Below are 26,150 nucleotides of genomic sequence, written 5' to 3'. Positions count from 1 at the left end.
ACAGATATATCATAAAAAAAAACAAGTTAAACAACAGTGAATCTCAGTGATCAGTGGATATGCATGTATGTTCATTATGAATTTGCAGTTGAAGTTCGGATGGACCAGTGGAAATGTTTATCATTCAATTTTCCCTTGTCGGTCAACACTCAGTGCCTCATGATGGCAAAAACAAAATTTTAGAAGTTTTTCCAAACATAATAATAAAGGGAAAACTAAAATTTAGCGTTGACAGAAGTGTTCAGATCAATTGCTTCCATTACTTTTGAACATCTTTGAGGTGTTTGTTCTCCTTGATTAAATCCTTGTAATCAATTCAATAGGCAGGACATGATTTGAAAAGCCACAACTGTCTATGTAATGTCTCAGTGGACCACACCGTAGAAGGAACAGTCTGCAAAGCTCAGAAACAGGTGTTAAAGGCTAAAACTTCACGCTGAAGGTGAAGGTTCCCAAGAGCTCAGTGCCTCCATCACTCTTGATAAACTTGGATTCTTGCTGCAGCCAAATGAATAACTGATGGATAAGAGCTTTGATGAGTGAGATGTCCAGAATAAACATTGAGTTGATGGTCACTCTCAGCTCCAGCTCCTGTGTGGAGATGGGAGAAACTGGGAGAAGGTCAGTCATCTGTGCAGCACTCGTCAATATGGGCTACAGGATGAAGATGAAGATGAAGATGTAAACCACCACCTCAGTCAAGCAGCTGAAGGACTCTCAGACTGTGAGAGGATTCTCTGGTCAGTCGAAAACAAGACAGCTCATCACCTGCCCAACTCCACCTCCAAGGTGAAGCGTGATGATGTCCGCTGTGGGAACAGGGAGACTGGTCAGAGTGGAGAGAGACCCCTTAATGAAAACCTGGTCCAGGGATCAGGACCTCAGACCGGCCCAAAGAGAGTCATCGTCCAACAGGATAACGACCCTGACAACACAGTCAAGACAACACACAAGTGGTTCAGCAGCAAATCTGTGAATGTCCTTGAACCAGAGGTCGTCAAACACATGTGGAAAGACCTGGAAAATGGCAGCTCACAAATGGTCCAACAAAAACTGAGGGAATCTGCTAAAGAGGAGTGGCAGAAAATCCCCAAATTAAAGCGTGATGCATTACACCCAAGAGGAGAGCCTGTAATTGTTGGCAAAGGTGCCAGCAATTACTTTGTAATTATAAAGCCTCAAAGATTTCTAAAATTGCTTTTGCTTTGTCATTATGAGGTAATGAGTGTAGCTTGATGAGTAAAAAAAACAAAACAACTTTAACAGGAGCCTACAACATGACAAAATGTGAATATGAAAAAGAGAAGGGGTCTGTATAGATCCAGTCTCATTCAAATACTACACATATGAACCCAATTAGACCTTAAGGAAAAGTAAACCTAACTTAGTAAAGATCTAAAAATCCCTAAATTATTTACGCTTCATTATTTTGACAAATACAATTTGTTCTTCTTAATTTGCAGATGAAGATCAAGGGATATGATCAAAAGCTCCAGTCGAACTCCTGGTTATTTAGTCAGCTGTCGTTTCCAAGAAAACCCCTTCACAATCTAGATTTATGCAGTGATAAAGAAACAAACTCAGCCACTAAACAGCCCTTTGATCTGGAGTTGTTTTGTCAGCATTAATATTTCTATTATTAGAATTTGAGGACTTCATATTACTGTAACGTCATTAATTCTTATTCTTAAAAGTACCTCAGCTATAAACGTAATCCTCACCCCCACAATGCCCCCTGTAAAGACATCGATCCTGTGAAAGGTCTTTATTCAGGAAGATTATGGAAGTATAGTGGGACTGAAATACACACACAACACACACACATACACAAGTGCACGTACACACACGCTTGCCACTGTATCCGCTGCACAGATGGTAAAGGCAGCAGCCCCTTTAAAGAGACAAAGGGAAGGTAATTCTCTCTGCAGGACGTGAACAGAGCTGGAGCTGGAAAGGAGCAGCACACATCAACACTCCCCTCCCTGTTTCCTCGTCTCAGCCCCGGGCCAACAAACAACACAGGAGTAAACTGACAATGTGAGCGCTTGTGTTTGTGTGTGCGTGAAATATGTGTATGTGTGTGAGTGTGTATGTAGTATGTGTGCTTGCACGCTGCTGAAATAGGCTTGAGGAGGAGAGACAGGAAAAATAAGAGAAGAGGGAAGAGAGGGAGAAAATGAGAGAGAGATAAAATGAAAAAGAGAGGGAGAGTGCAGAGAGGGAGGAGGTAATAAACAGGATTAGTGCTTATCTTTACAGCACTGTGTGTGTGTGCGTGTGTGTGTGTGTGTGTGTGTGTGTGTGTGTGTGTGTGTGTGTGTGCGTGTGTGTGCGCGTGTGCGTGTGTGTGTGTGTGTGTCTTTTGCCTGAGGACAGAGTGACTGACTCCAGCATTACCTTTGCCAATGTGTCTCCATCCCCAGGTAGACCTATCTCTTCTCTCCGGACTCCCTCTGCTTTGTGTGTGCTGGTAAACAATGTACTTGGTGTGTGTGCGTGCATGTGTGTGTGTGTACTTGCACTCACCTATATACTGTAGTTACCCTGGCTATGGTCTGTGTACTTTGCGAGTGTGTGTGTGTGTGTGTGTGTAGAAGTGAAAGTAAATACATAGGCTATACATCCAGTGTGTGTGTTTAATGATACAGTAGTGAATCTGTTTTGCTTTGTGTTTGTGTGTGTGTGTGTTCACACTGCTTTGCATGGCGATCGTGATCACACACAACTGTGCAGAGTGTGTGTGTGTCTATGTGTGTATGTATGTATATGTGGGTGCACAGCAGCCTTAGGATAAAGAGTGTAGCTACTCACCTCTTTGTTGCCTTTGCAGTTGGTCTGAATTGCCAATAAATCTTGCTAGAGTATGTGTACATGTATCTGTGTGTGCATGTGTGTGTGTGTGCGTGCGTGTGATTGTGTAAACGCCTCGAAGGTGGGTTCAGTTGCCATTATAATGCTTGTCCAGCCCCATAGCGCCATTGTTTGTGACAGTGTTTCTGTTTGTAATCTCCTACCTGACCAGAGCTAACAGGCTGCTACAGCGTCTCACTTTCACTGGATGGGGAAGGAGGAATACATTTAAATAATCAGGGGTTTGGGTTCATGGCTGATATTATGCCTCGCTGCTTTTGTAAATGAGCATCTGTGTGTGTGCGTGTATGTGCGCGTGCGTGTGAGACAGAGTTTTTATGTGCAAGCAAGCGCATCTGTTTTCAAAGACATCTGTGGATGTCTTGGTGGATTGTTCTTGTAGCAGTATCCCCAGCTCCACACTCACAGGACGAGACGAGTCGCCGTCGGAGAGCAAGAAAGAGAGAGAGCGAGGAGGAAGACAGAGACAAACCACGCATGTGCTTGTTGTGTGTTTGTGCATATAAATGTGCGTCTGCTGGGCTGTGTGATGGATAGAGGGCTTTATGAGAGAGGAATAGGCTAATGACCAGGTCTCCAGAGGCAGGAAGATTCCTGGAGCTATTACTGCCGGAGTTCATAATGGCCTCTGTGCTTGGCCTCTTTTACACGCTACTTAATGGGGGATCCAACAGTCCACTGCCAAGTATAACCCACCCAGAGGATACACACCGCTGTGCGCTTTGACCCCAACACTGCAAACAAACACATACACACACATACACACACGCGCACAAACCACACAGAGCAGCACATGTTCAATCAGGACCTTCTTTCATGCACCTGCCGTTGAACACACACACACACACACACACACACCAGCTCGTGTGTACATTTTACAATTTGTCTTCCCCTCATCCCCCCCTCCCCACCTCTCTCCCCCCTCTCCCTCCTTCTCTGTCTGTCTGTCCCTCTCTCTCTCTCTCTCTCTCACACACACACACAAGCACACACCGTACTATACAACCTGTATAGGTCACAAAGGATGGAGGTGAGACACCCACCTCAGAGAAAACTGAGAGAGTCTGCCTGCAGCACACAGCCAAACCATAAATCATGTCAGGCTACACACACACACACACACACACACACACACACACACACACACACACACACACACACACACACACACACACACACACACACACACACACACACACACACACACACACACAGCGACACGCACACATGCACAAACACACACTCCCCCTCTTTTCTCTTGTGTAGGTTTGAGTACAGGAGAGAGGGATTTTGGGATTATAGAGCCTCACTTTTTTCTTTTCTTTTCTTTTTTTGTTGCTTCCTTCAGTACTTGTTGTTTCCATAGAGAAAAAAAGTGGGGAAGTAGGGGGCCGCTAATCTGTGTGTGCATGAGAGAGAGAGAGAGAGAGAAAGAGAGAGAGAGAGAGAGAGAGAGAGAGAGAGAGAGAGAGAGAGAGAGAGTGCCTCTTTCATCACTGAATGGATCTCAGGGAAAGACTTGAAGGAGACTAGTCTATTCATTGAGGAAAACATCAACGGTGTTTGGTGTTACTGTGTGTCTGGCATCTTAGAAATGCAAGAGCAGGAGAGAGGGAGAAGAAGAGGAGGAGAGAGGAGGGGGGGGGGGCATAAAAAAGTGAGCGGGAAGAGGAGGATGGACAAGGTAGAGATCTGCACTCGGAAGTGCGAATCAATGCAAAACAGCTGTTAAATAGCTGCAAAGTGGAGCAGCTGCTTGGGAGACGAGGAGAGAGGGATGGGGAGATGAAGGGAGGTATGATCAAGAAACAGGGAGAGAGAGAGAGAGAGAGAGAGAGACAAGGGGGCCCAGGGGAGATGCTGAAATATTAGACTAAATGAAGCAGGCTGAGTGAGCTTATAGCACATGATGACAGATGAATATTAATAAGTTTGTTATCTGAAACTTCATACAGTCAGTGTGTTTGCGCCGACTACAGTAAATATCATAAACATCATAAATTAATCATTTTTCACCTTATATAGCTCTCACAGCAGTAAATAATAATAATTTTAATTATTTTAGTATACTTCTAAATAGTTAGAAATGTAATGGAATAAATTGTTGGTGCATTAAAAGTAAAACATGCACATTATGCTTCTGGTTCTTTAATAGTGAAATTTAAAAGGATCCTTATGGAAGAGATCACTGTTGTTATTAACATGAGTTATTATGAGTTATTACAGTGTGAGTTGAACAGGGAGGAGGAGCAGATCTGATTGGCTCCAGTGGACAGTAAACATGCCCAGGCTTTGAGGTAGCCATCATCAGCAGTCTGGGGCCACATCTTCTTCCTCCTCTCCATCCCTCCATCATCTCTCTAGGGAGCATCAGTGGAGCAGGTGCTCGCCCTCCTCCTCCTCCTCCTCCTCCTCCTGTGATACCCCGCCTCTCTCTCTCTCTCTCTCTCTCTCTCTCTCCCTGAGGACAGTTAACGTGTTGTCCTTCTCCTTCTTTCCACATCTGCCATCGGTTGGGGAGGGGGGATCAGTAGCTGCCACACTGTGGTCTGTAGCTCTGTAGCTGCACACAGACCGGCCTGTTTTCTATTTATTTAGTATCTAGCCTATTTATCCACCTAAATATTTATCTACACGAGGATGCGCAAAAAAAAAACCGCGGACTCTCCTCTTGTCTTTTGGTGACGCGGTAAGTTGTTTTTTCTTCTAACTAAACGTCTCTACTTCTGCCTTTAAAGTTAACATGGGTTTGTCTGTGGCCCTTTACCCTTGTTGTTTTCAAAAACATACATTATCTTCTTTATTTTTGTGAGGGCTTTACTTTGTAGTTGCTTCACTTGATGTGCTCTGTGTTGTGGCTGCGATAGTTACACAGAGTTACATTCAGGGTTTTCTCTGTGGTCAACATTCACGCAGACCGGAAATAACTAAAATTATATTTGTAATCGATGGTAATTATCGCCTATATATAAAACTGCAAAGATATATTATAGTCAAAGTGTGCGGTGTGTGATTCAATCGGTCGTTAGTCTAATATGTGTTTAGAGAACTGGTGGAGCTTGACGATCGAGGGAGAAAACAGCTTCCGGTTCTCACTTTCAAAATAATGTGTCATTAACAACGTCATCCTAATTTACGATGAGATCGACGATATTATTGAAAGAAATACTGAAGCATATCTAAACTAGTGCTTCCCTTTTCACTGAAAATTGTGTAAATTTACATAATATCCTCGCGCAAACAGCATTGCGTACTGTTATTTTGAAGTTTGACCACCACTTCCGGTTTCGGCCAGCTCACAGCAGGTGTGTTGATGCAGCAGCAGCAGCAGCAGCAGGAGGAGCAGGAGGTGAGGCTGCTGCTGGAAAAGGTGTTTGTGGTTCCTCCTTGTGTTATCTTTCCTGTCAAACCTGTCGGTGATCAAACACGGTTAATGACACTGTTTGCTCCTAATAAACTTAACCAACCGGAAGTCAGAGCTGAAAACGCTGCGATGTGTCATCACACGACAGCAGCAGCAGCAGCAGCAGCATCACCCATGGGAGTTAGAGGAGTCGCTCTTTAATCCGGGACCTTTAACAGCGGCTGTATTGTTTGGCTGAGATAGATGCCGCTGGGCGCATTAGCAGCAGTCAAGCGGATCACGTCGCTTTTGTGTGTGTACACAGCCCGCAGGTGGAGTTCAACAACACCACACACACACACACACACACACACACACACACACACACACACACACACACACACACACACACACACACACACACACACACACCATGCGCCATGTGCTGTTCCTGACCTGCCATAGACCAGCTGCTCTGCAGGGGTTACTGAGTAAACCTCCAATCTCTTTAATTACCTCCCTCTCATATAGTAGGCTAGATGCTGTCAGGACTCCACAGCTCATACTCTCATCATGGCTTCAGATTCAGCTCGCTGTCTGTTTCTGCAAATTCTCCATTGTAGCCTATGCTTGTCAGTAAATTAAAATCACCAACAATATCCCTGTCTTTTTTTATGGGCCACTCATCCCAAAAACTATTTATCTTCTGTATGATCCAGTAGGTATTAGAGCAGAAACTTTCATAAAACATTTATGAAGTTAAAACACCTTCAATTTCTAATCTCTCAAATAGGCCTATGATGATTTCCTCTTTTTAGGCTATATCACAAAAAATAAATATAATATACGTATGTCTACCACTTAACTTTGGGTCACTGTTTGGACCAAACAAGACACACTGAGGAGGTTTAATATTCCACAATTATAATAAATCGATCCATCAAGAAAACAGTTGATTCTTGATATTGGAAACCACAGTTTAATAAACACTCGCCACAAGCTCCATTTAGCTTTGGCTCATGTTACACCTTCATCAGCGAATGAGTTGCCAAGTTATCATGGAGCTGTAGATGTTTAAACCTCAAAGGAGTTCTTACATTGCCTGAAAAGTTTGTTCTCAATGTTTGAAGCAACAGCTGATGACAAAAACATACATTTGGGTCGTTTAAAATAATTATCATTAATAAGTGGTGAAACACCCCTAAATACATAAATCTGAATGAATTTAATCATTGGTTGTAGCCTTACTGTAGATCCGATCAGCATCATCTGCATCTTCCACATATTAAATAAAATAAACGGTCGATTAAGCACAGCACGGAAACAGGAAGTAGATTAAGGAATGGCCATAACAGCCTCATGTTTCACTCACAGCAACAAAAATGTCAAACATGTAACAGACAAGTTGACAAACAGGACACGGGCGATTACAGTGATAAAAAAACAAACAAAAAAAACAAAACAACCAGGCTGTTTTTTCTGTGGCGTTGGTCTCATGATAATATACAAAGAAATAATCTGTAAAAAAATATCTAAACCTGATTTTCTCTCTTGCTTTGATTCGCTGACACGTTAAAATGTCTCATTCAGCGTTAACATCATTGTTTACTACAGTGATTGTTGTTTTGCAGGTAGCACACGCACGCACTTCAATTACACCCTTCACTTTATACTTATCCAACACCTGCCTGTCAGGCCAGTCTGTCTGTTGTTGTATCTTTATTCACCTTTGTGCGAAGCGAGTGTATCTCTCTGTGTGTGTGTGTGTTCTCTCCCCCCGCCTCATGTTTGTTCAGATGGTTGAGGTGAAGCCACCGCGGTGTCGACACCTGGTGAGCAGAGCCGGCCTCAGGCCAGAGGAGGAGGAGGAGGAGGAGGAGGAGGAGGAGGAGGAACTGTGGCTGTCAACTGTCTGACATGACCCCTCTGTACACACCGACACTGAACACACCCTCACACACTCACCAAATAAAAAACCTGTGTGTGAGACTCAGACGCAGCCAGGCGCTGAAAACAAACTGAGACAGAGTGAGATTGGTTTGCCTCAGATTGTTTTATCTTTTTGCATCATCTCGGTATCAGAGACTGAGCCACACGTTGCAGGAGAGATCGATGACACAGAGGGGAGAGGCAGAAATGTAGCCGAAGACGTGATGGGAGAGAGGCTGTTGTTGAGTGAGTGGTGGGAGACTGAGAAAGAGATAGTGAGGAGGAGATGACAACAAGGCAAAGAAACGATAACACAGACAGATAGAGAGAGAGAGTAGTGTGAGGGGTCCCAAAACAGCTGCTATTTATATTTTCTGCTTTCTGCATCTGACAGACAGTGACGAGATGCTCGTAGACAAGTACACTGATTAGAGAAATGGAGAAGGGGTCACCGAAAGAGGGAAAAGTGCCCTGCAGCCACGGGGAGGGGAGGAGAGGAGGGAGAGAAGGTCTGAGTTTAAGGAGGAGAAGAGAAGAGAAGAGAAGAGAAGAGAAGAGAAGAGAAGAGAAGAGAAGAGAAGAGAAGAGCTTTTCCAGTGTAGCCATCCCGTCTTTGCTGACAGGCCACATTTCTGCTCTAAGCCGTGGCAGTGATAATTTATAGACCTTTCACTAACATCTCCACTCTGTTATGATTGTACAGTAAACATGGCTCTGCTCTGGCGGACGCACTGTTTAATATAAAACTGAATAATGACTGCCACATTAACCCTCCTCTCTGCGTTGTTTCTTTGCTACTAATTCTCTGCTGCTGCTGCTGCTACTATACTGCAACGTGTAGCCTATTTGGATGTGCTTCCTGTTTGTTTGTTGTTGTTTTTTTAGCTGGAGGTGTTGGTTTTTACAGTATGTGGTTTTTCTGCTCCATTTATCGCAGGTCAACAAATGCATGCTGGCTGTTTGGTCCCTGGGAGTCACATGCATATGTTTTGTGACGCACAATGCCTGAATCCTGAGTCAGCTAATTGTGTTATGTGTCTATCTTTGCAACTATTTTGCACGCACCGCTCCCATACGCGTGTTGTTGCTGATGATGTCATTGTTCTGTCTTATGTCATTTCGCTGACGTTAATGCTAATTTGCGTGCCTATTTCTGTGTCTGTGTAGTATGTGCAAAAATGCCGGAGTGGGGGGCAGAGTTTGAGTGGAGTGTGTTCGTTGTTTATGGTTTGTAAGGAAGTGTTAAGTGTTTCAGTGCGAGCTGCAGAGTCACTGGAGCTAGTAAAGCCATTTAGCAGCCCCTGGAGTAACCCTGGAGACTGCTGTGTTGACGCCACTCTGACTGCTATTACAGACAAGTTTAAGAGGCTGTAAAACATTTGGCTACTTTTTCGCTCTCTCACTCGCTCTCTCCACCTCTCTCACTCTCTCCCAGTGTGTGTGTGTGTGTGCGAGAGTGCGCACACACTCGTTCTTGTCAGAGGAATTTGAAAAAGTCTGCCAGCTATTGTAACAGCAACAGTAGCTGTTCTTGTGATTATTATCAGCTGTAGGAGTCAAAGTAATAGCATCTTAAAACTTAAATAGAGCATATTTTTGTGTTACGTGTCATTAAGTCAGTGTGTGTATGTGTGTGTGCGAGCACCCATTATTGGTCTAATGTTAGGTAACTGTAAACACAAATGAGGATAGTCAATTTAATCTCAAAGTGTTAACATCGTGGCCGACACAGGAACACACACTCAGACATGCCAATGTGATGAGGGTTAATGAGTAGCTTGTGTGTTACAGCCTCTTCTCCCATCCTAATCACACACACACACACACACACACACACGCACACACACGCACACACACACACACACACACACACACACACACACACACCGGGTAGCTTACTGCCCTCCAACACACACACATTGTGCTTTTTTAATGAGCTGATAGGGCAGAGCAGGTCCCCCCCTGCTGTCCTCACAACCCCCCTGTAGTGAGTGTTTGTTTTTGTGTGTCACAGAAAGTGAGTGAAAGTGAAAAAGAGAGAGACACACACACACACACACACACACACACACACACACACACACACACACACACAAAAAGGTGTGAAAGACACAGGCCCCAACATGTCCTATGTCACTTACTTCATGCTGAGCAGTTTTGTATGTAGTGTGTGTGTGTGTGTGTGTGTGTGTGTGTGTGTGTGTGTGTGTGTGTGTGTGTGTGTGTGTGTGTGTGTGTGTGTGTGTGTGTGTGTGTGTGTGTGTGTGTGTGCTTGTATTTGGGTTGATGGAGTCACACCCGGATGTAATTTCCATTTTTGGAAAAGGTGGGGGGAGTTTTGCTTGTTAGTGATGTTGTGATACTAGAAATCGGTTTGTTGTTGGATCAGTAGTTGGTCAAATAGTAGAAATATTGAAAAGAATGACATATGGTGAATTATAACAACCTGGCGATCAACTCACATTCATGAGTCCAGTTCATACATAAAAAAAAAAAAAACTGTTGGAAATGGATGATGCTAACATGTTGTGTATTTCCATCTTACTGTAGGCTATGAATGTTAACATATCAAAACATGCCCTTTGTAAATAACATGAGGTTTTCTGCATTAAACTCCGAAACAGCCGAGCACAGAGCACACACACTGACGTTAAATATTGTATGTAGTATAAATATTTAATTTTGAGTGTTTTGAGCTCTGTGTTAATTCAGCCAAGTCCCCCCTGTGCTATTACTGTAACTATTAGCCAGTCATTTAGCAGCTTACTGATAGTGTGTAAGGGAAGATCAGCTATGTGTGTTTTGTATTTTTGAAAACACTCAATGGTCTTAAAACTAAGAGAAGGAATTCACCTTTTCATTCAGTTTGTTCTTCATATCTCTTTTTATTACTTTTCTGTCTAGTAGTTGTGGCTACTGATGCTAAAACGCTCTTTGTGCTCAGTCTGACAATAAAGTTGCTGTAGTTTGAAGTTGAATTTTAATAGTTAGCATCTTTGTCGCTATGTTAATGTCACATTAGCCTGTAGTGTAGTTTCAGTCAGCCTGTGGCTAGTTTGTGTTTGTATCATACCTGTAAACACGTCATCATGTCAACACTAGCACCGTAAAGCTCAGTTAAACTCCAAATCCCCTCAAGCTAAAAACAGAAAGTGAAATTTGAGCCCAACATCCCATAATGGTAACTAACTGTCGACTATAGCGCCATCCTCAGGGCAAACTAAAGTTTAAACTCATATAAATAGCGAGGTCGTCTCTACCCATGTTTACTCGTTCAATCATCACTTAAAAAAAAAAAAAAAAGATTCCTAAAGGGAGTTAAATGTCTTAATTTGTATTTAGGGTGAAAAGGTGAAAGGTGACTGTCAGACCCCTCCCCCCAACCCCGGCGCACTCACCCCTGTCCCGAGAGCAGACAGAGCTGACTCCCAGCAAGACAGAGTGATGGATGGAGGGTTAACACACACACACACACACACACACACACACACACACACACACACACACACACACACACACACACACACACACACACACACACACACACACACACACACACACACACACACACACACAGTTTAAAACCCACCCACCCACCCCGTCGCCCTCCTCCTCCTTCGACTCACTCCCCCACCCCAGCCACCACTGCTACCCCCCTCCCTCCCTCCTCCCCCCTGAGAGAGCCAAGAGGAGGAAAAATGAAGAATGAAGAGACAGAGGAAAATGACAGAGAGAGAGAGAGAACGAGAAAGAGAGAAAGAGAGAGAGTGAGAAGGGGCAGCTAAGGAGAGAAAATGGGAAGATAAAAAGTGACACAGAGGAGGAGAGGAGGTAGGATGGAGAGGGTGGTAGATGGAGAGGGAAGGGGAGGGGAGGGGAAGGGGAAGGAGGAGGAGGGAGAGGAGGAGGAGGAGGGGGCGGTGGATGGAAAGGAGGAGGAGGAGGAGGAGGGGTGGGGGACGAGTGGGGGGAGTGGATAGAAAAGAGGTCACGTGACCACGTAGCAGCTGCAAGGCTGAGAGGGAGAGAGAGAAAGAGTCTCACAGAGGAGCAGAAAGACGACGAGCAGGAGAACAGTGAGTGGGAGGGTGAGTGTGTCTGTTTGCATGTCTGAATTATGTGCACATGCATATGTTAGTATGTGTGTGTTTATCTTTGTGTGTGCATGTGTGTGTCTGTGTGTGTGTGTGTGTGTGTGAATGACATGGATAAATATCAGAGGAAGAGCCTGTAAGAAAAGATTGAAGAGAAGAAGGAAGACAGAAAGCAAGAAGCAGAGAGGAGATTATGTGTGTTGGCTTTTGTTAAATAAGCTCCAGTATGCTGAGATAAACGAGGGAGAGAGAGAGAGAGAGAGACACGGGAAGGAAAGAGTGAGTGAACAGAGAGGAGGGAGGGAGGGAGAGAGGGAGGGAGAGGGGGGGAGAGAAAGAGTCGATAGAAACTGTCTTATCATCGCTCCCTGGACTGCTGGGCTCAGCAGAGACGGAGATATAGACGCACACTCACACAGCCTGTCAGGATCTGAGCTTTTACTCTCTTCATCTCTCCCTCTCTGTCTGTCGGCTTCAATTTCAATTTGCTTTATTGACAAGACATGCAAATATGTAAGTGAAGCCAAAGAAATAAAGGAAAACAGAGAGTAAAAGAGAGGAAATTACAACTACAATGGAAACAAGATAATAAGAAGAGAGAACATCCTGTGTAGACTGTAATCGTCTAATGCAGAAACACAGTCACGTCAGAAGCAGCTGTGTGTGTGCGTGTTAATTGCATATGTTCCACATGTTATACTACATGTCATCCAGTGCACTTAGATTACAGCGTGGCAGATATTTGTGTTGTTTCGTAGTAGCTGGAAAAGCTTTTTCAAACTTTGATATTTCGCTCTAATGGCTGGTTTTGTGTTTTGGGCACATGCAGAGCGAGTGTGTGTAGGTGGCAGCGGTTACAGACCATGATTTCATATGTAACACCTGTCCAGTACACTTACTGTAAGAACTGGCTTTTGTTCATTTTGCTCTCTCTTTCTCTCTCTCTCTTTCATATACCCCTCCGTCTCACTCACACACAGCTCCCTCTGCATGTTTGCGCTCACGTGTGTGAAGATGGCAGGTATCTGCTCTCACATCATGTAAATATGAGATTTGTGACACTTTCAACCAACAAACTCTTAAGATTGGACTTTTTTTTCCTTTATTCTTTCACTTCTTCACAATCGTCCGCTCACGTGATGAGCAGAACATTGAATAATGGTGTTCAATGTGCACGTATGAATTTTTCATGAGTGTGTCCACTGCTTTGGCTGTTTGTTTGTTCCTCCTGTGTTATATGTGCGTGTAGGTAAGGTAGTTAAGTGTGTGTGTGTGTGTGTGTGTGTGTGTGTGTGTGTGTGTGTGCATTGTGGTGGTAATGAGGTCATTGCTGTAGCAGGCAGGGGGGGCTGCTGGCTAATTCCAGCTGTCATTAACATTAGTGGGTCAGTATGAGGGTAGAGGGTGAAGACAAAGGTTACTCCAACCACCTTTGCTCCAACTGTGTCTGCTTTTCAATAGATCAATAGGTGTTAGTTGTGTCTGTAGCTGTGTGTGTAGCTGTGTGTGTTTATTTGTGTGTGCACATGCTTGTATCTATGAGGGTGTAAAAATGCACTAATACCTCATAATGTTTGCGTGTAGTAGACACGCCCGAGGTCTTAAGATGTGTTGACTGGCTCCCTTGAGGAAATGGACGTGTGCACTCATGTGTGTGATTTGCTATTAGGGTCACCGCTCTATTTGACACAGCTCTACTCCCTCCACTCTGTCTCCAGTGGAGCTGACCCACGCTGATACACTCACTGTGAACACACACACACACACACACACACACACACACACACACACACACATGCGCGTCTCTGTATGACAAGTTTAATTCATTCATGATGAATTAGATGCCAACTGCGTTCAAAAACGGAGGCCTTTTTTCATGGAAAGTCATTCAAAGCAGAAGTATAATTTTTAGAAAATAGGTGGTAATCAAATTCAAAGGCCTCACACGCCTCCGCAACCCCCGACTCTCTATGTTTTATTTAAAGAAATCAGATAATAACACCTTTTCTCCCACTCTCCCCAGGTATGAACCATGAGTCCAATAAATCATCATCATTAGGAATGATCACCACGGCAACTCGCACCACGGCTACTGTCAGTCCCCTCAGCCCACTAACCAATGGGAACGCCGTTGCCCAGTCTGCAAACTCGGGATTCGCTGCTGCTCTTCGTAAACTGGCCAAACAGGCTGAGGATCCCAGAGGTGAGCGGTGATCTAACCTTAAAAACTCTGCAGCGCCGCGGCTCCACCCCCTGGAGAGATACACAGAGAACACAGTCCTGAACACACACACACACGCACACACACAATCAGAGGACTCTTGTCTGTTGGTCTCACCCATAAACAACCACCTCCACCACAGCTGCCAGGTTTTCACTCCTCTTTAATCATCAGTATCAGTTTATCAGCTCTAATCCAAGAAAACTAAATCAAAGGAATAGTTCAACAACATTCACTGCTGACAAGAGAGAATAAAAAGCTTGTGCATTTATCACAGATTTAACTTTTGTATTGGATGCTGCTGGTGGGAGATGGATTACTGTAGGTAAGGGAGGTCAGAGGTTACGTCGCCGTTGTATCTTCACATTAAACCACACAGACACGAGCGCTCGTCGTTCCTCTCATCTAAACCTTCCTCCAGAAAAAAAGCAAAATGTCGGACTATTCCTTCAGGATGTGAACGAGGTATTAATGACTGAAAATTGGACACGGCTTTGCGACACAGGGCCACTTCACTAACCAAGGTTGTGTTTTGTGGATTAATGTGAAATGTTTAAGTGCCTGTGCGTGCATGTGTATGTGTGTGTGTGTTTTTGTATGTGTGTGTCCTCTCTCAGCTCGTTGGTGTCCTAATGAAGGTGTTGGATAAGAGCTGACCCATCCTGACCCCTTCCTCTCTGTCTCTTCCTTCATCCGTTTCCATTCATCTCCTAATAACGAGAATCTAATTACAGCCAATTATAACAAGCTCTCTCTCTCTTTCTCTCCTTCCTGTCCCCCCACTCTCTATCACCATCTCTCGCCCTCTTCCCTGCAGCTCTTTCTCTTCTACCACCTTCTCTCCACCTCATTATTTCCTCCTTCTTACAGTGTCTGAATGTGTTTGTGTTTCTGCGAACGTGTACTGATTAGTGAGTGTTACAGTAATAGAGCAATGGTGGCGTGAATGTTAAGGACAACACACATGTTCTTTCTCTTTATCACATTTAACACCTCCCCCCTGCGCTGTGTCACACCCCATCCCTTTTTTTTAACACTTTCATCTATGACATCCTTATTTCCTCCTCTATATATCTGTTTTTTTTTAAATCCTTCATCAGACTGCACACTTGCCACACACTTTCATCTCTTACCCTTGTCCTCATTTCTTGTACCTCCTGTATCTCTTTACACTTTCCTTTATTTCTGTCACATTTCACCAGAACGGGTTTCATCAAGATGATTGAATCACTTTTTACCTCTTCACAGGCCAGCACACTGACAAAAAAAAGTTGATTTTTCTTTTCGTGTACCATCTGTATTATGTCACAGGGGGATTGTTTGATCCTGAAATCTTTTTAATCTGATAAGCCGTCTGATAGCTGCAGTTTATTCCTGACTCCACCGCTGTCATTCACCCCCTCTCTCTCTCCCTCCCTCCTTCTTCCCTCCCCGTCAGGTTCGGCCGTCAGCGGTGAGTCGTCTCCGGTCTCTTCCCCGGCCACCAGCCACAGCTCGCCGGTCACCACTCCAAAGAGGAGCTCGTTAGGGCCCCTCCTGGGTCAGACCCGGGGCCACGGTGTCCCCAGCACCCCTCCGGTGGTCACCATTGCCCCCACCAAGACCAGCAACGGCCTGTGGAGGGCCGACGGACGACAGGTAAGAGACGATATTCATCTCATCAAACCGCTGTTGGTGTTTCAAAGTCTGGGACAAGACATCTGCTGTTCGTTCTGTGTGTCAGTACTTCCTGTTCTTCTCCTGTCTCGCTGGTTTTTGTTTTTTCATCTTTCTCGGTACAGATGAGTCCTCTGTCTTTTTTTTTGTTTGTCTCCCTCATTCTGCTGCTCCCTCCATTAAAGAAATGGTCTCAGTGCTTCTCAACATCAAACTGTCAAACTAGCTATCCCTCTGTATCTCTCTGTTCCCCCTCCCCTTCCTCCTTTTCTCTTTCTCTGTCTTGTCTCATACTTTTATTTTCACGCTCACACCCTTCTTCCCCGCTCCCTCTTCCTCTCACTAATCAGTCCATGTCTTTTCCAGCAACACATGAGGGGTTTGTAAAGAAACACTGGAGGCTGCAGAGACTGGTCCCTATTGTGTTCAGCTTCCTGCAGTGTTTGTGTGTGTGTTTGTGTGTATGTGTGCTTGTGTGTGTGTGTGTGTGTGTGTGTGTGTGTGTGTGTGTGTGTGTGTGTGTGTGTGTGTGTGTGTGTGTGTGTGTGTGTGTGTACTTGACCCTTCACCACAAAAGACTTAGGATGTGAAGAGGAACCTGTGTATGTGTGTATGTGTGTGTGTGTGTGCATGTGCGTCTGTGGATGTGTTTGCTTGTGGGTGTGTGTGAGTGAATTTAAGCTGGGGCGAGGAACCAGGCCCCTCGCACAATACAGGGGTTAGCCCCCACAGTAGCCACTTCCCCCTGGATCAGAGCTGCCTTTCTCCCCCTTCACAAAGACCACTCTGTGGCTGTGCCTGCCTGGGGCTCCCATTCAGACATTCACAGAAAGAAGGAAGGGAGGGAGGGATACAGAGAATGGGATGTTAAGAAAGGAGGGGAGGGAGAGTAAGAATGACCAGGAGAGCGTCAGAGAGAGAGGAGCGAGCGCTCTAAAGGTTTGTCTAAATTCAGTGTTTGTCCTTTCCTGTGTGCAGCTTGTCCCCAGAGAAAGACAGCACAGGATGGTTTAAGAAGAAACAGACTGTTTGTGTTTGTGCGTCTTTATTGCTGCATCTGTGAAGGCTGTTGGCTGTCTGCGGGATCAGAGGTCAAGGAATGTGGTGGCTGCTCTCCAGACCCTTCGCACGTCGCCTCCCCCTGCAGTGTAGATTGCTGAATGATACATAGAGAGAGAGACAGAGAGAGAGAGAGAGAGAGAGAGAGAGAGAGATGGCTCATCACTGGTTTGAATCTGCTTTCCATGAGTGACACATTCAAAACTATTCAAACATATTCAAAGCACAAATATTTCACTGCAAGTCAAGTGTCGTACAGTCAGAGCTGAGGTAGCAGATGGGGTGTTGCTGGGAGAGGTCATTTGTTTGTGGCCGTCGGACTTGTGTCGCTGTCTGTTTACTGTAGCAACAACATTTGACACAGGTGAACAACAACAGGAACAATTAATGCCCTCGTCTCATAAACATACTGTAGGGACGAGTCAAAGGTTTCCTGCATGGCCGGCCGGCAAATATTTCTTCTTTATCTTTATCGTGGAAAAAATTATGCGTGCAAAGAGTTTCTCAAAAATGTGGTCTTGGTCTCTGTGTCACAGATTGATAGTTTTGCAGTCAGTGTGAAATATTTCGGCGAGCATTGTAATTCATCCATGGTGTCTAGAGGACAAATCCTAATAACTTTTGTAATTGTCTGACTTCTCATTTTTGCTGTCAGTAGGTCAATGTCACTGCCCCTGTGATTTGGTTAATGACCGAGCACATGCAAAACGAGCAGTATTTACATCGGTTTAGCTGTGTAGTAAATATCAAAATGCACATTAAAAGCATTAAAACTAAGACGATGAACATGATGAAAAATCACCATGTTGACATCGTCAGTGGACGGATGTTAGCGTGCTGTCATTTGCCTGGCAGCGCTGCTAACATGGCTGTAATGACACACTAAGCAAACTGAACCGGTGCTCTTGTTATTAAAGCATAATGGAGTCACTGTAGAGAAAAATGGTCGCTCTGTTTTCCTGAATGAGAATATCATCTCAGAGTTCTGAGAAATGTTTTCATGGGGAAAATAAATCACTTTCTGAAACAATGAGATTATTATCTGTAACTTAATTTAGTTATTTGAGAAAACCAGGGCAAACATTCACTCCAGTGAGAGTGTTAGACCTTTGTAAAGTGGCCAACGGCACCACTATTAACTGTGCATTTGTATGCAAGTTTGGGGGAAATATTAATTTGTGATTTGGGTTTAATTTTCCATCCTTGTGTTTGTCGTAGTGATGATTTGAGGGTTGGAAATTTAGGATCAAATGTAATTTGGCGACCAAATCCTGTGAGTGGGAAGCTCTTAGAGAGAGAGAGAGAGAGGAAGTGATGAGGGAGAGAGCAGTGGGTCTGATATTAGGATCATCTTTCCACTTTGATCTTGACCTGTTATGACAAATCAGACCCACTTTTCCACCGCTGAGCTTCTGGGTGCAGCTTGGGGGGGTTTTCACCCAGTCACTCATTTCCATTTCCATTTCCTCTTTTCCTGATTTTTTTTTCTCTCCTGCTCAGTTTCAGTCTATCACACATTCAACCCCCACAGATATACATAGTAATGTCTGCTCTCCTGCCCTCTGCCTCCCTGTCAGCTTGAACCTGGTGTTCAGGGACTCAGTCGGGAGAGGGTGAGCGCCGAGTGCACCCAGTCACCGCAGGATAAGAGGACTCCGCCCATCCCTTCGCCTCACCCACTGGCTCACGCCTTTGGTCTCACCCCAAGCTCCATCATGCAGGATCCCAGAATACAGAGCCTCAGGTAACACTCACACTCACTGCATGACAGTAAAGGAACATTTTTATTCAATTATAAACCCTCAGACTCCTTCATATCGAACACGTCTGTAGCCATATTAAATATTTCCAGTCTAAATGTGTAATATTAGATAGCATAGAGCTAATGTGATGCATAATGCTGTGTTATGTTTCCACAGTTTGCCTGGGCAGATGCACGCTGTGATCCCTTCAGGTGCCGTCCCAGAGGAATACCTGAGAGCGCTCCGGCCCTTCGCCACCTCAGACGACCTCCGATTGACCTCTTTACCCCTGAGCCTCGACCCCGCTGCTGCCGCCGCCCACGCTGCAGCTGCTGCTGCTTACTATCACCCTGGCTACCTGCACCACCCGCTGTCCTTACAGAGGTAACAACGCCACCTTAAAGCCTTCACTCCCACGGGGTCTTCACAGACTCTGCAGGGAACTATTTCTATCTGACCACTGGAACTTGGGAACATTAGGGAGCAAACTACTAAGTTGCAGCGCTCACCAAAAACATAAATAAGTTTTAAAAAAGTACTTTGACACTCTTCACCTTCACTGCTATTGTACATGTATACCTTAATATCAGATAACTGACTGGTTTGCCTCTCTCTCCGTGGCAGGATGGATGAGTCTCTGTGTCTCTCTGCGCTGCGGTCACAGTTTTACTCTGTGCCTGCAGGGGGCAGCTTCCCCCCGCTCCACCCCTCTGCCCTCCACCTGCACCTGCCTGGAGGCCGCTACCCCGGAGAGCTGAACCACACAGCACTGGCTGAGAGGTAACACACACACATACACACAGATGTCGTTCTTTCTTTCTTTCTTTCTTTCTTTCTTTCTTTCTTTCTTTCTTTCTTTCTTTCTTTCTTTCTTTCTTTCTTTCTTTCTTTCTTTCCTTCCTCCCTCTGTCCCTCCCTCATCCCTCCCTCCCTCCCTCCCTCCCTCCCTCCTTCCGTCCTTACTTCCCTTCTCACTTCGTCTGCAGGGCTGTGTAATGTCTCTCTGTAGGGCAGGCACCGGTTACTGAGTGTGTGATATTTTTAGCACACACCCCACAGTGCCTCCTCCTATACACTCATCACATACACACACACACTGCACACCCATACACATGCATATGCAAGCCACTGCATACATAAAAACTCACACACGCACACAAGTTAGTCTTTTTTACTCCCTCTCTCTCTCTTTTCTTTGAGTACTTTTCAGTTCCTTCCTCACTTTCACAATACACATTGTTTCCCCCGAGGCACAGAGCACAGGGAAATGTTTGTTTTTGAAATGGATGGTATTTATCATCTGCTTCTGTAATGGCTCCTGCATATCTTGTAGGTTTGTTTGTGTGCTATTGATTGCTAGTGAATGTATTCTGTGTATATGAGTGTGTGTGTGTGTGTGTGTGTGTGTGTGTGTGTGTGTACGTGTGTCCTTTTCCTGTGGATACCTATTAAGTGTTCATCTGCTCTTGCTCAGTCATGCTGTGTATGGATTATTTTCCTCATGGTAAGTGGAGAGCCTGTGTGCATATTTGTGTGTGTCTCTGCCAGTGTGTGTATGTTGGAGCAGAAATGTTTGTGTGAGGTTCACCAGTGTGTGGTTAATATCTGCCTCATGTTGGGTGTTGCATCTCTCACCTTCTCCCCCTGTGTGTGTGTGTGTGTTGTGTGTGTTGTGTGTGTGCGCATCCTTGTCAACCTCCCCCACAGGCTACAGATGGAGAATGAGCTCCGCCAGCGAGAGAGGGAGCAAGAGCGTGAACGAGAGAAAGAAAGGGAGCGCGAGGCAGAGCTGGAACGGGAGCGGGAGAGAGAGAGGGAGAGGGAGAGGGAGAGAGAGAGGGAGGAGGAGAGGGAGAGAGAGCGGGAGAGAGAGCTGGACCGACAGAAGGAGAAGCAGAGGGAGAGGCATCAGCAGATGGTCAGAGCGGCGGAGAGCCACTACCTGGCTGAGCTGCAGGCTCGGAGGGCGCCACCGGAGGACAGGGCCAGGCCAGGGGAGAGGCTGACCCCGAACAGACTGGGTACCTACACACCAACACGCACGCGCACACACACACCAGACACACCAGACGCACTCATGTACACACAAGCACATCCATAACCAGAAACTCAAAGTTGAAGAAACTGTTTGTAAGTTCCTGGTCTCTACCTGTTTCAGTAAATATATTATTCCGAGGGCAGATAAGAGAGTATTGCTCGTTAAAAGTTAAATGAAAATACCCTTTTAACTGTTTTAATGTAAAGTAGTTAAATCTTTTGAATTAACAAATATCTACTGGGCAGATTACCATGGCGTGCTGCACCATGACAGATTCTTTGTTCAAATATCAGCATATAAAAGGGAGATCAACATAAAAAGAGCACAGTCATGTTTCTTAAATATTCACCACCTCTGGTCAATGTGACCCCAACAACCTTTAGATAGCCAGTGCACATGACCTTTTTCACGGTCTTGGATATGTTTCCTTGTGCCAGACTTGCATTAGTTTTGAATCCAGATCTCACATAAAACATAATAAAGACACAAGAGTGTTTGTTACACAGCAGCTGGTCATGTTGAAGCAGTAAATGTTCTAAGTAGTACATTGAAACTTTATGATGATTCAAGATGTTTTACTTCTTTCTACTTTTACACCTCAAACATGACAGAGTAAATATGAATTACAAACAATTATATTAAATATACAGTATGCAATAAAATTACATGAAGTACATATTTAAATCTTATTGTTTGGGCGTTGAAACTGCAGTGTTAAGTGTGGATTTATATTTGAATAAATCTTGTCATTGATCCAAATGTCTACACAGACGTATTAGTGTTAACATAACACGTTCAAGAAGTATCTCATGGTTTCCTTATTTATTTAGTTTCAGATAAAGCCAAGGATTCAGAGCATCCAGGTTTCCCAGCCCCCAAACCTCTGCCGCTGCAGTCTGGCCTCCACTCCTCCAGGGGCTCCATCCCACACCCAGTGCCCAGCCTGGTGCCTTCTCACCTGGGGAAGCATCATGCTGCTGCCGGTGCTGGGGGGCTCCACGGACCTCTGGCAGCCTCCATGATGACTCACAGGGCAGGCGAAGAGGTGTGGTTAGCACGGCAACGAGGACAAGGGCAGGAGAGGGAGGGTCCCCTGGAGCTGGGCCTCAGGTCACCGGGGAAAGGGCTGGATCCAAGAAGAGACATCCACAGGTGAGAATGACAAATAAACCCGCTTCAGAAAGTTGTTTCTGTTCCCTGTGCGATTTCATACTTCATAAACATAAGACCATTGATTATTTTACTGAAAAAAGCAGTAAGAATTATTTATAACGTTGGATATAGAGAACGCACCAACAGATTTTTCATTGAATCAGGAATACTGAAACTCAAAGATTTAGTTGAAACATTGGCTCTAACATATAAAGCAAAAAAATTGAATATTACCAGGAAAAAAAAGAAAACGTTTTAGCTCAGAGGATGAAACACACAGGAGAAAATTAAATTTCAAACACCAGTTTGCACAGACAACTTTAAAACAGATGTGCATTTTTGTAGTGAGAGTCAAACTGTGGACCTGTACAAATATATTCCAATTCAGAACATATGACAAAAGTAGTTAATGAGTCACAAACTCTTTTTATTAATGCAAAAATGTCAGATTGAAACTTTGTTGTTATGTTTTTGTTTACTTTATTGTAAGGCTGTTGCTCAGAGACTGACAGATTATTTTAGAATAATTATGTATTGAGTGAGGGGCAGGCAATATAAAATGTATCTTCTCCCTGCTCCTTTCCAACCAGGGAATAAGAAAGTGTTGTATTTTGGTATGTTTATTGGGAAAAGTCGCGAAATTACCTTGGCTGGAACAAATAAAAGAAAGAAAAAAGAAAGAAAAGAAATACATTATCTTCGGTTAAAGCACAAGTAAGTGATCCGGTCGTTTTGGCTAACTTTCTGTCAGCCGATGGAGTTAGCAGTCCCCACCCTCGTCCCTACGTCACCACATGCACGTGCATCCCTTGGCTGCACACACAGAGAGGACCGCCCCTTTATGCCGTTCTCTCTCCTCATTGGATAAAGGTTGTAGGATACAAGGAAAGTTTTCTCCTCGGCTTACAGCAGAGCAGAGTGACTGACAGACCCGTGTTTCAGACCAAACACTCTACAGTGATTGCTGTCGGAAGATATAACTATTTAAGACTTATATTAACACAAACATTCTGCTTACTTCTGCTTTAAATTGTATTTTTCTTCCTATTTTCCACAACAGAACCAATGCAGCCCATCATAACCCAGGCAGCAAAGATGTACCCCCCTGCCTCGGGGCGCCACCTCCCCTCATCTCCCCTAAAGGTCCCCATCACGCTGCTCCGACCACACTGTGGAACCCGGCTTCCCTCGTCGACACGCCTGCAGACTCCCGCAGGAAACTCAACGCTCCCACACCGCCGAGCCGACCGCCTCCGGGCCTGATGAGAACCGACAGACCCCTGCTAAGCTGGGGGGACAAGCTGGAAGAGGGGGGCAGGAGGAGGGGAGCGGAGGGCCCGGAGAGGTTCCCTTCGCTGAGGGCGGCCAGTTTACAGGAGTCGTGGAGCAGGACGGAGCAGGACAGAGCCATTCAGAGTCTCTACCACCAGCGGCATCACATCAACAGCCTCCATCAGAGGTCCTGCGTCCCCCTGTCCAACCCCGACGCCGACCTGGGGGGGCACGGGCAGTGCCGGCGGGACGCCTCCCCGTCTCCGGCGAGGGAGCGACAGAGTCAGGCGGCGGCCGACAGCATGCTGGTGTACGACGAGGTCTTGCAGCAGCACCGCCGGCTGCTGAGCAAGCTGGACCTGGAGGAGAAGAGGAGGAGGGAGGCCAGAGAGGGAGGTGAGGAGGATGATGGAGGAGGATTAAAGAGAGGGGGTTTATTAACAGGAAGGGGAGTGGGTGGGGGGAGGAGGAGATGACTACTGGGAATGGCTTTTTGGATGAAAGATAATTTCAATCTTGTTCTGCTCTCACCAGGTTATTACTACGACCTGGATGAGTCATATGATGAGAGCGATGAGGAGGAAGTGAAAGCCCATTTAAGGAGAGTGACAGAACAGCCGCCACTCAAACTGGACACATCCTCTGAGGTTAATAAACATCAGCTCACATATACTTAAATCACTGCTCTGAAGTTTGGACATCTTGTCTGAGTGATATTAGACATATATATATATATATGTGTGTGTGTTAACCTGCTCAAATTCCTCTTCCCCCAAAGAAAGTGGAATTTCTTCGTACGTGTGGTCTGACCACGCTGGCTCAGCGCAACGAGCTTCTGGCAAAGAAGAGGAGAAAGAGGAGGAGGATGATGAGAGAGCGCAGCCTCTCTCCACCGGCCGTGCAGGGCAAGAGAAAAGCCTCTTCACCTTCAACACCTACAATCCCCTTAAGTACCCCGTACTCTGCCGAGCAGATGGACTGCAGCCCCAAACTGGAGGAGAAAAAAGGCTTCCTCCTTATGTTCAACCTCTCCCATGTCAGCCCACAGCAGAGGAGAGGTAATAACCTGTTCGGTTTCCACACACATCCTACGTGTTACTCTGCTCTCCGCAGTTGTTCTGGTGATTCCCCGTGGAAAAATACAACAGTCAGTTTCTCTCAGGTTTGATTTTTTACCAAGGATGTAGGAGTGGTGAGGAGAACATAAAGTTCTGGAGGTTGGAGCAGGGTTTTCTACCTTCTCCAGCGAGGGGAGATTTTAATCTACAGTCTGGCAGAGACAAACACAGAATGCATGAATTCCCTTTAAAAAAAGAAAGAAAAAAAGTTATATAAGTAATGCATTTTTAATGTAGAAAAATGAAATATTTAAATAGATTTTGTATATATACAATACATAAATAAAAACAAACACTACTTTGGAGGTGTTTTTGTGGCTCATCAGTCCTTATTCCTAAATTTAAAATGCTGTGGCTGTTTACTATGTTACTCCCATTTATTACTTTTTGTTGATCTGATTAATAGTAATCACAACACAAAAAACTGTTAACAGTCAATATTTTCCCTTGTTCAATTTAGTTTTCCTGCGTAGATCGACACTGCTGCATAATCAGCAGCTCATTAACACTGCTCTTCCAATTTTCTCTCGTTTTCTGTTGTATGAAGAAAACAACATTACAAGAGAATGTGGTTTTCTGTAAATTTCAGCTTCCAGATGAATTGGGGGAAATGAATAGAATAGAATAGATTGCCTTTATTGTCCCATAGGGAAATTCATCTTGACACTCTGTCACTGCTCAACATACAAATCTGTATAAACCATTCGGCTCCAAACCAATCAATACTTTGTAGGTGCAAACTTGAAATGAGTTTGTGATGCTGTTGCGGTCAACATTTCCCCTGCAGACCATCCATTCATTGACCTTTTTCCATCAGCTCTTGGTGCAAGTCTCTTCTTTAAATCCTCCTATTTTGAAATATGAATGACAGCTGTTCTCATTCTGTCTTTTTCTCTGTAGATAAGGAGAGGACAGAGGAGCTGCTGAGAGCCATTCAGAGGAAGACTGTGACATTAGACACTCTCAGATATAATCCTCTACCTCCGTGTAGCACTCCTCCTGCTGCCACAGCTGGTAAGCCACACACAGAGATGCAACCACACTCATGAACGCACACATTTATGTACAAAAAGCTGTGAAAAACGCTTTCTAATGATCTCTGCACATTTGTTTTTAGGAGACTCCTCCGTGGCCCCTCCGCCGTGTCAATCAAATGGACGTCTGTACCCAGACTCACCCAGCCCTTCGCCTCCTTACTTACAAAAACCTAAGCATCACCATAAAGATACATTCAAACCCTCGGCGGACTCGCAGGTGGCCCGCGTTCCTCCACCCTTGGCCTCTCATTATGAAAAGGTTGAATTCATGGAGGCTCAGCCAAACAGGAAGCTCCAGGGGCTCCAGAACGGCGTCGTTGTGTTGCCTCAGAAGAAAGAGCCCAATCCGGTGCAGAATGGGAGGAATCGGCCCTGGGAGAGATTCACACCTGAGGCCTTCGCTCAGCACTTCCACCAGGCTGTGCTGAAGTCCACACACCACACACTGCAGAACAAAGGTTAGCCTCTCACTCCCATAGGTGCACAGCCATTAGGTTTGATTAGGAGCTGTAAAATGACAGTGGTCTGCCACCTAGTGGTGTTTACGTGAACTACCCCTAGAATATCTTAAGGGGGGACACTTACAGGTGAATAGGGTAAACATTTTATTAAAAGATA

The 26,150-nt window shown here is 45.0% G+C and overlaps 1 protein-coding gene across 1 annotated transcript in view; it reads left to right on the top strand.

Moving 5' to 3' along the window:
• Nucleotides 1-26,150, top strand: part of LOC310988023 (genetic suppressor element 1-like) — a gene marked incomplete at both ends in the record, with an annotated part of 37,317 nt that overhangs the window by 8,126 nt on the left and 3,041 nt on the right. The window contains 12 exons of the mRNA XM_083974506.1: nucleotides 14,261-14,440; nucleotides 15,897-16,096; nucleotides 18,751-18,917; nucleotides 19,093-19,299; nucleotides 19,540-19,695; nucleotides 20,623-20,936; nucleotides 21,790-22,105; nucleotides 23,166-23,773; nucleotides 23,912-24,024; nucleotides 24,156-24,435; nucleotides 25,396-25,509; nucleotides 25,613-25,990. Of these exons, the coding sequence (XP_083830632.1) occupies nucleotides 14,261-14,440; nucleotides 15,897-16,096; nucleotides 18,751-18,917; nucleotides 19,093-19,299; nucleotides 19,540-19,695; nucleotides 20,623-20,936; nucleotides 21,790-22,105; nucleotides 23,166-23,773; nucleotides 23,912-24,024; nucleotides 24,156-24,435; nucleotides 25,396-25,509; nucleotides 25,613-25,990 (3,033 nt within the window). The remainder of the gene's footprint in view (nucleotides 1-14,260; nucleotides 14,441-15,896; nucleotides 16,097-18,750; nucleotides 18,918-19,092; nucleotides 19,300-19,539; nucleotides 19,696-20,622; nucleotides 20,937-21,789; nucleotides 22,106-23,165; nucleotides 23,774-23,911; nucleotides 24,025-24,155; nucleotides 24,436-25,395; nucleotides 25,510-25,612; nucleotides 25,991-26,150) is intronic.

Source organism: Trachurus trachurus (assembly GCF_905171665.1).
Source record: "Trachurus trachurus genome assembly, chromosome: 6".
Taxonomy (NCBI): domain Eukaryota; kingdom Metazoa; phylum Chordata; class Actinopteri; order Carangiformes; family Carangidae; genus Trachurus; species Trachurus trachurus.
The sequence above is the reverse complement of the archived record's forward strand: the minus strand, read 5'-3'. Positions and strand labels throughout refer to the sequence as shown.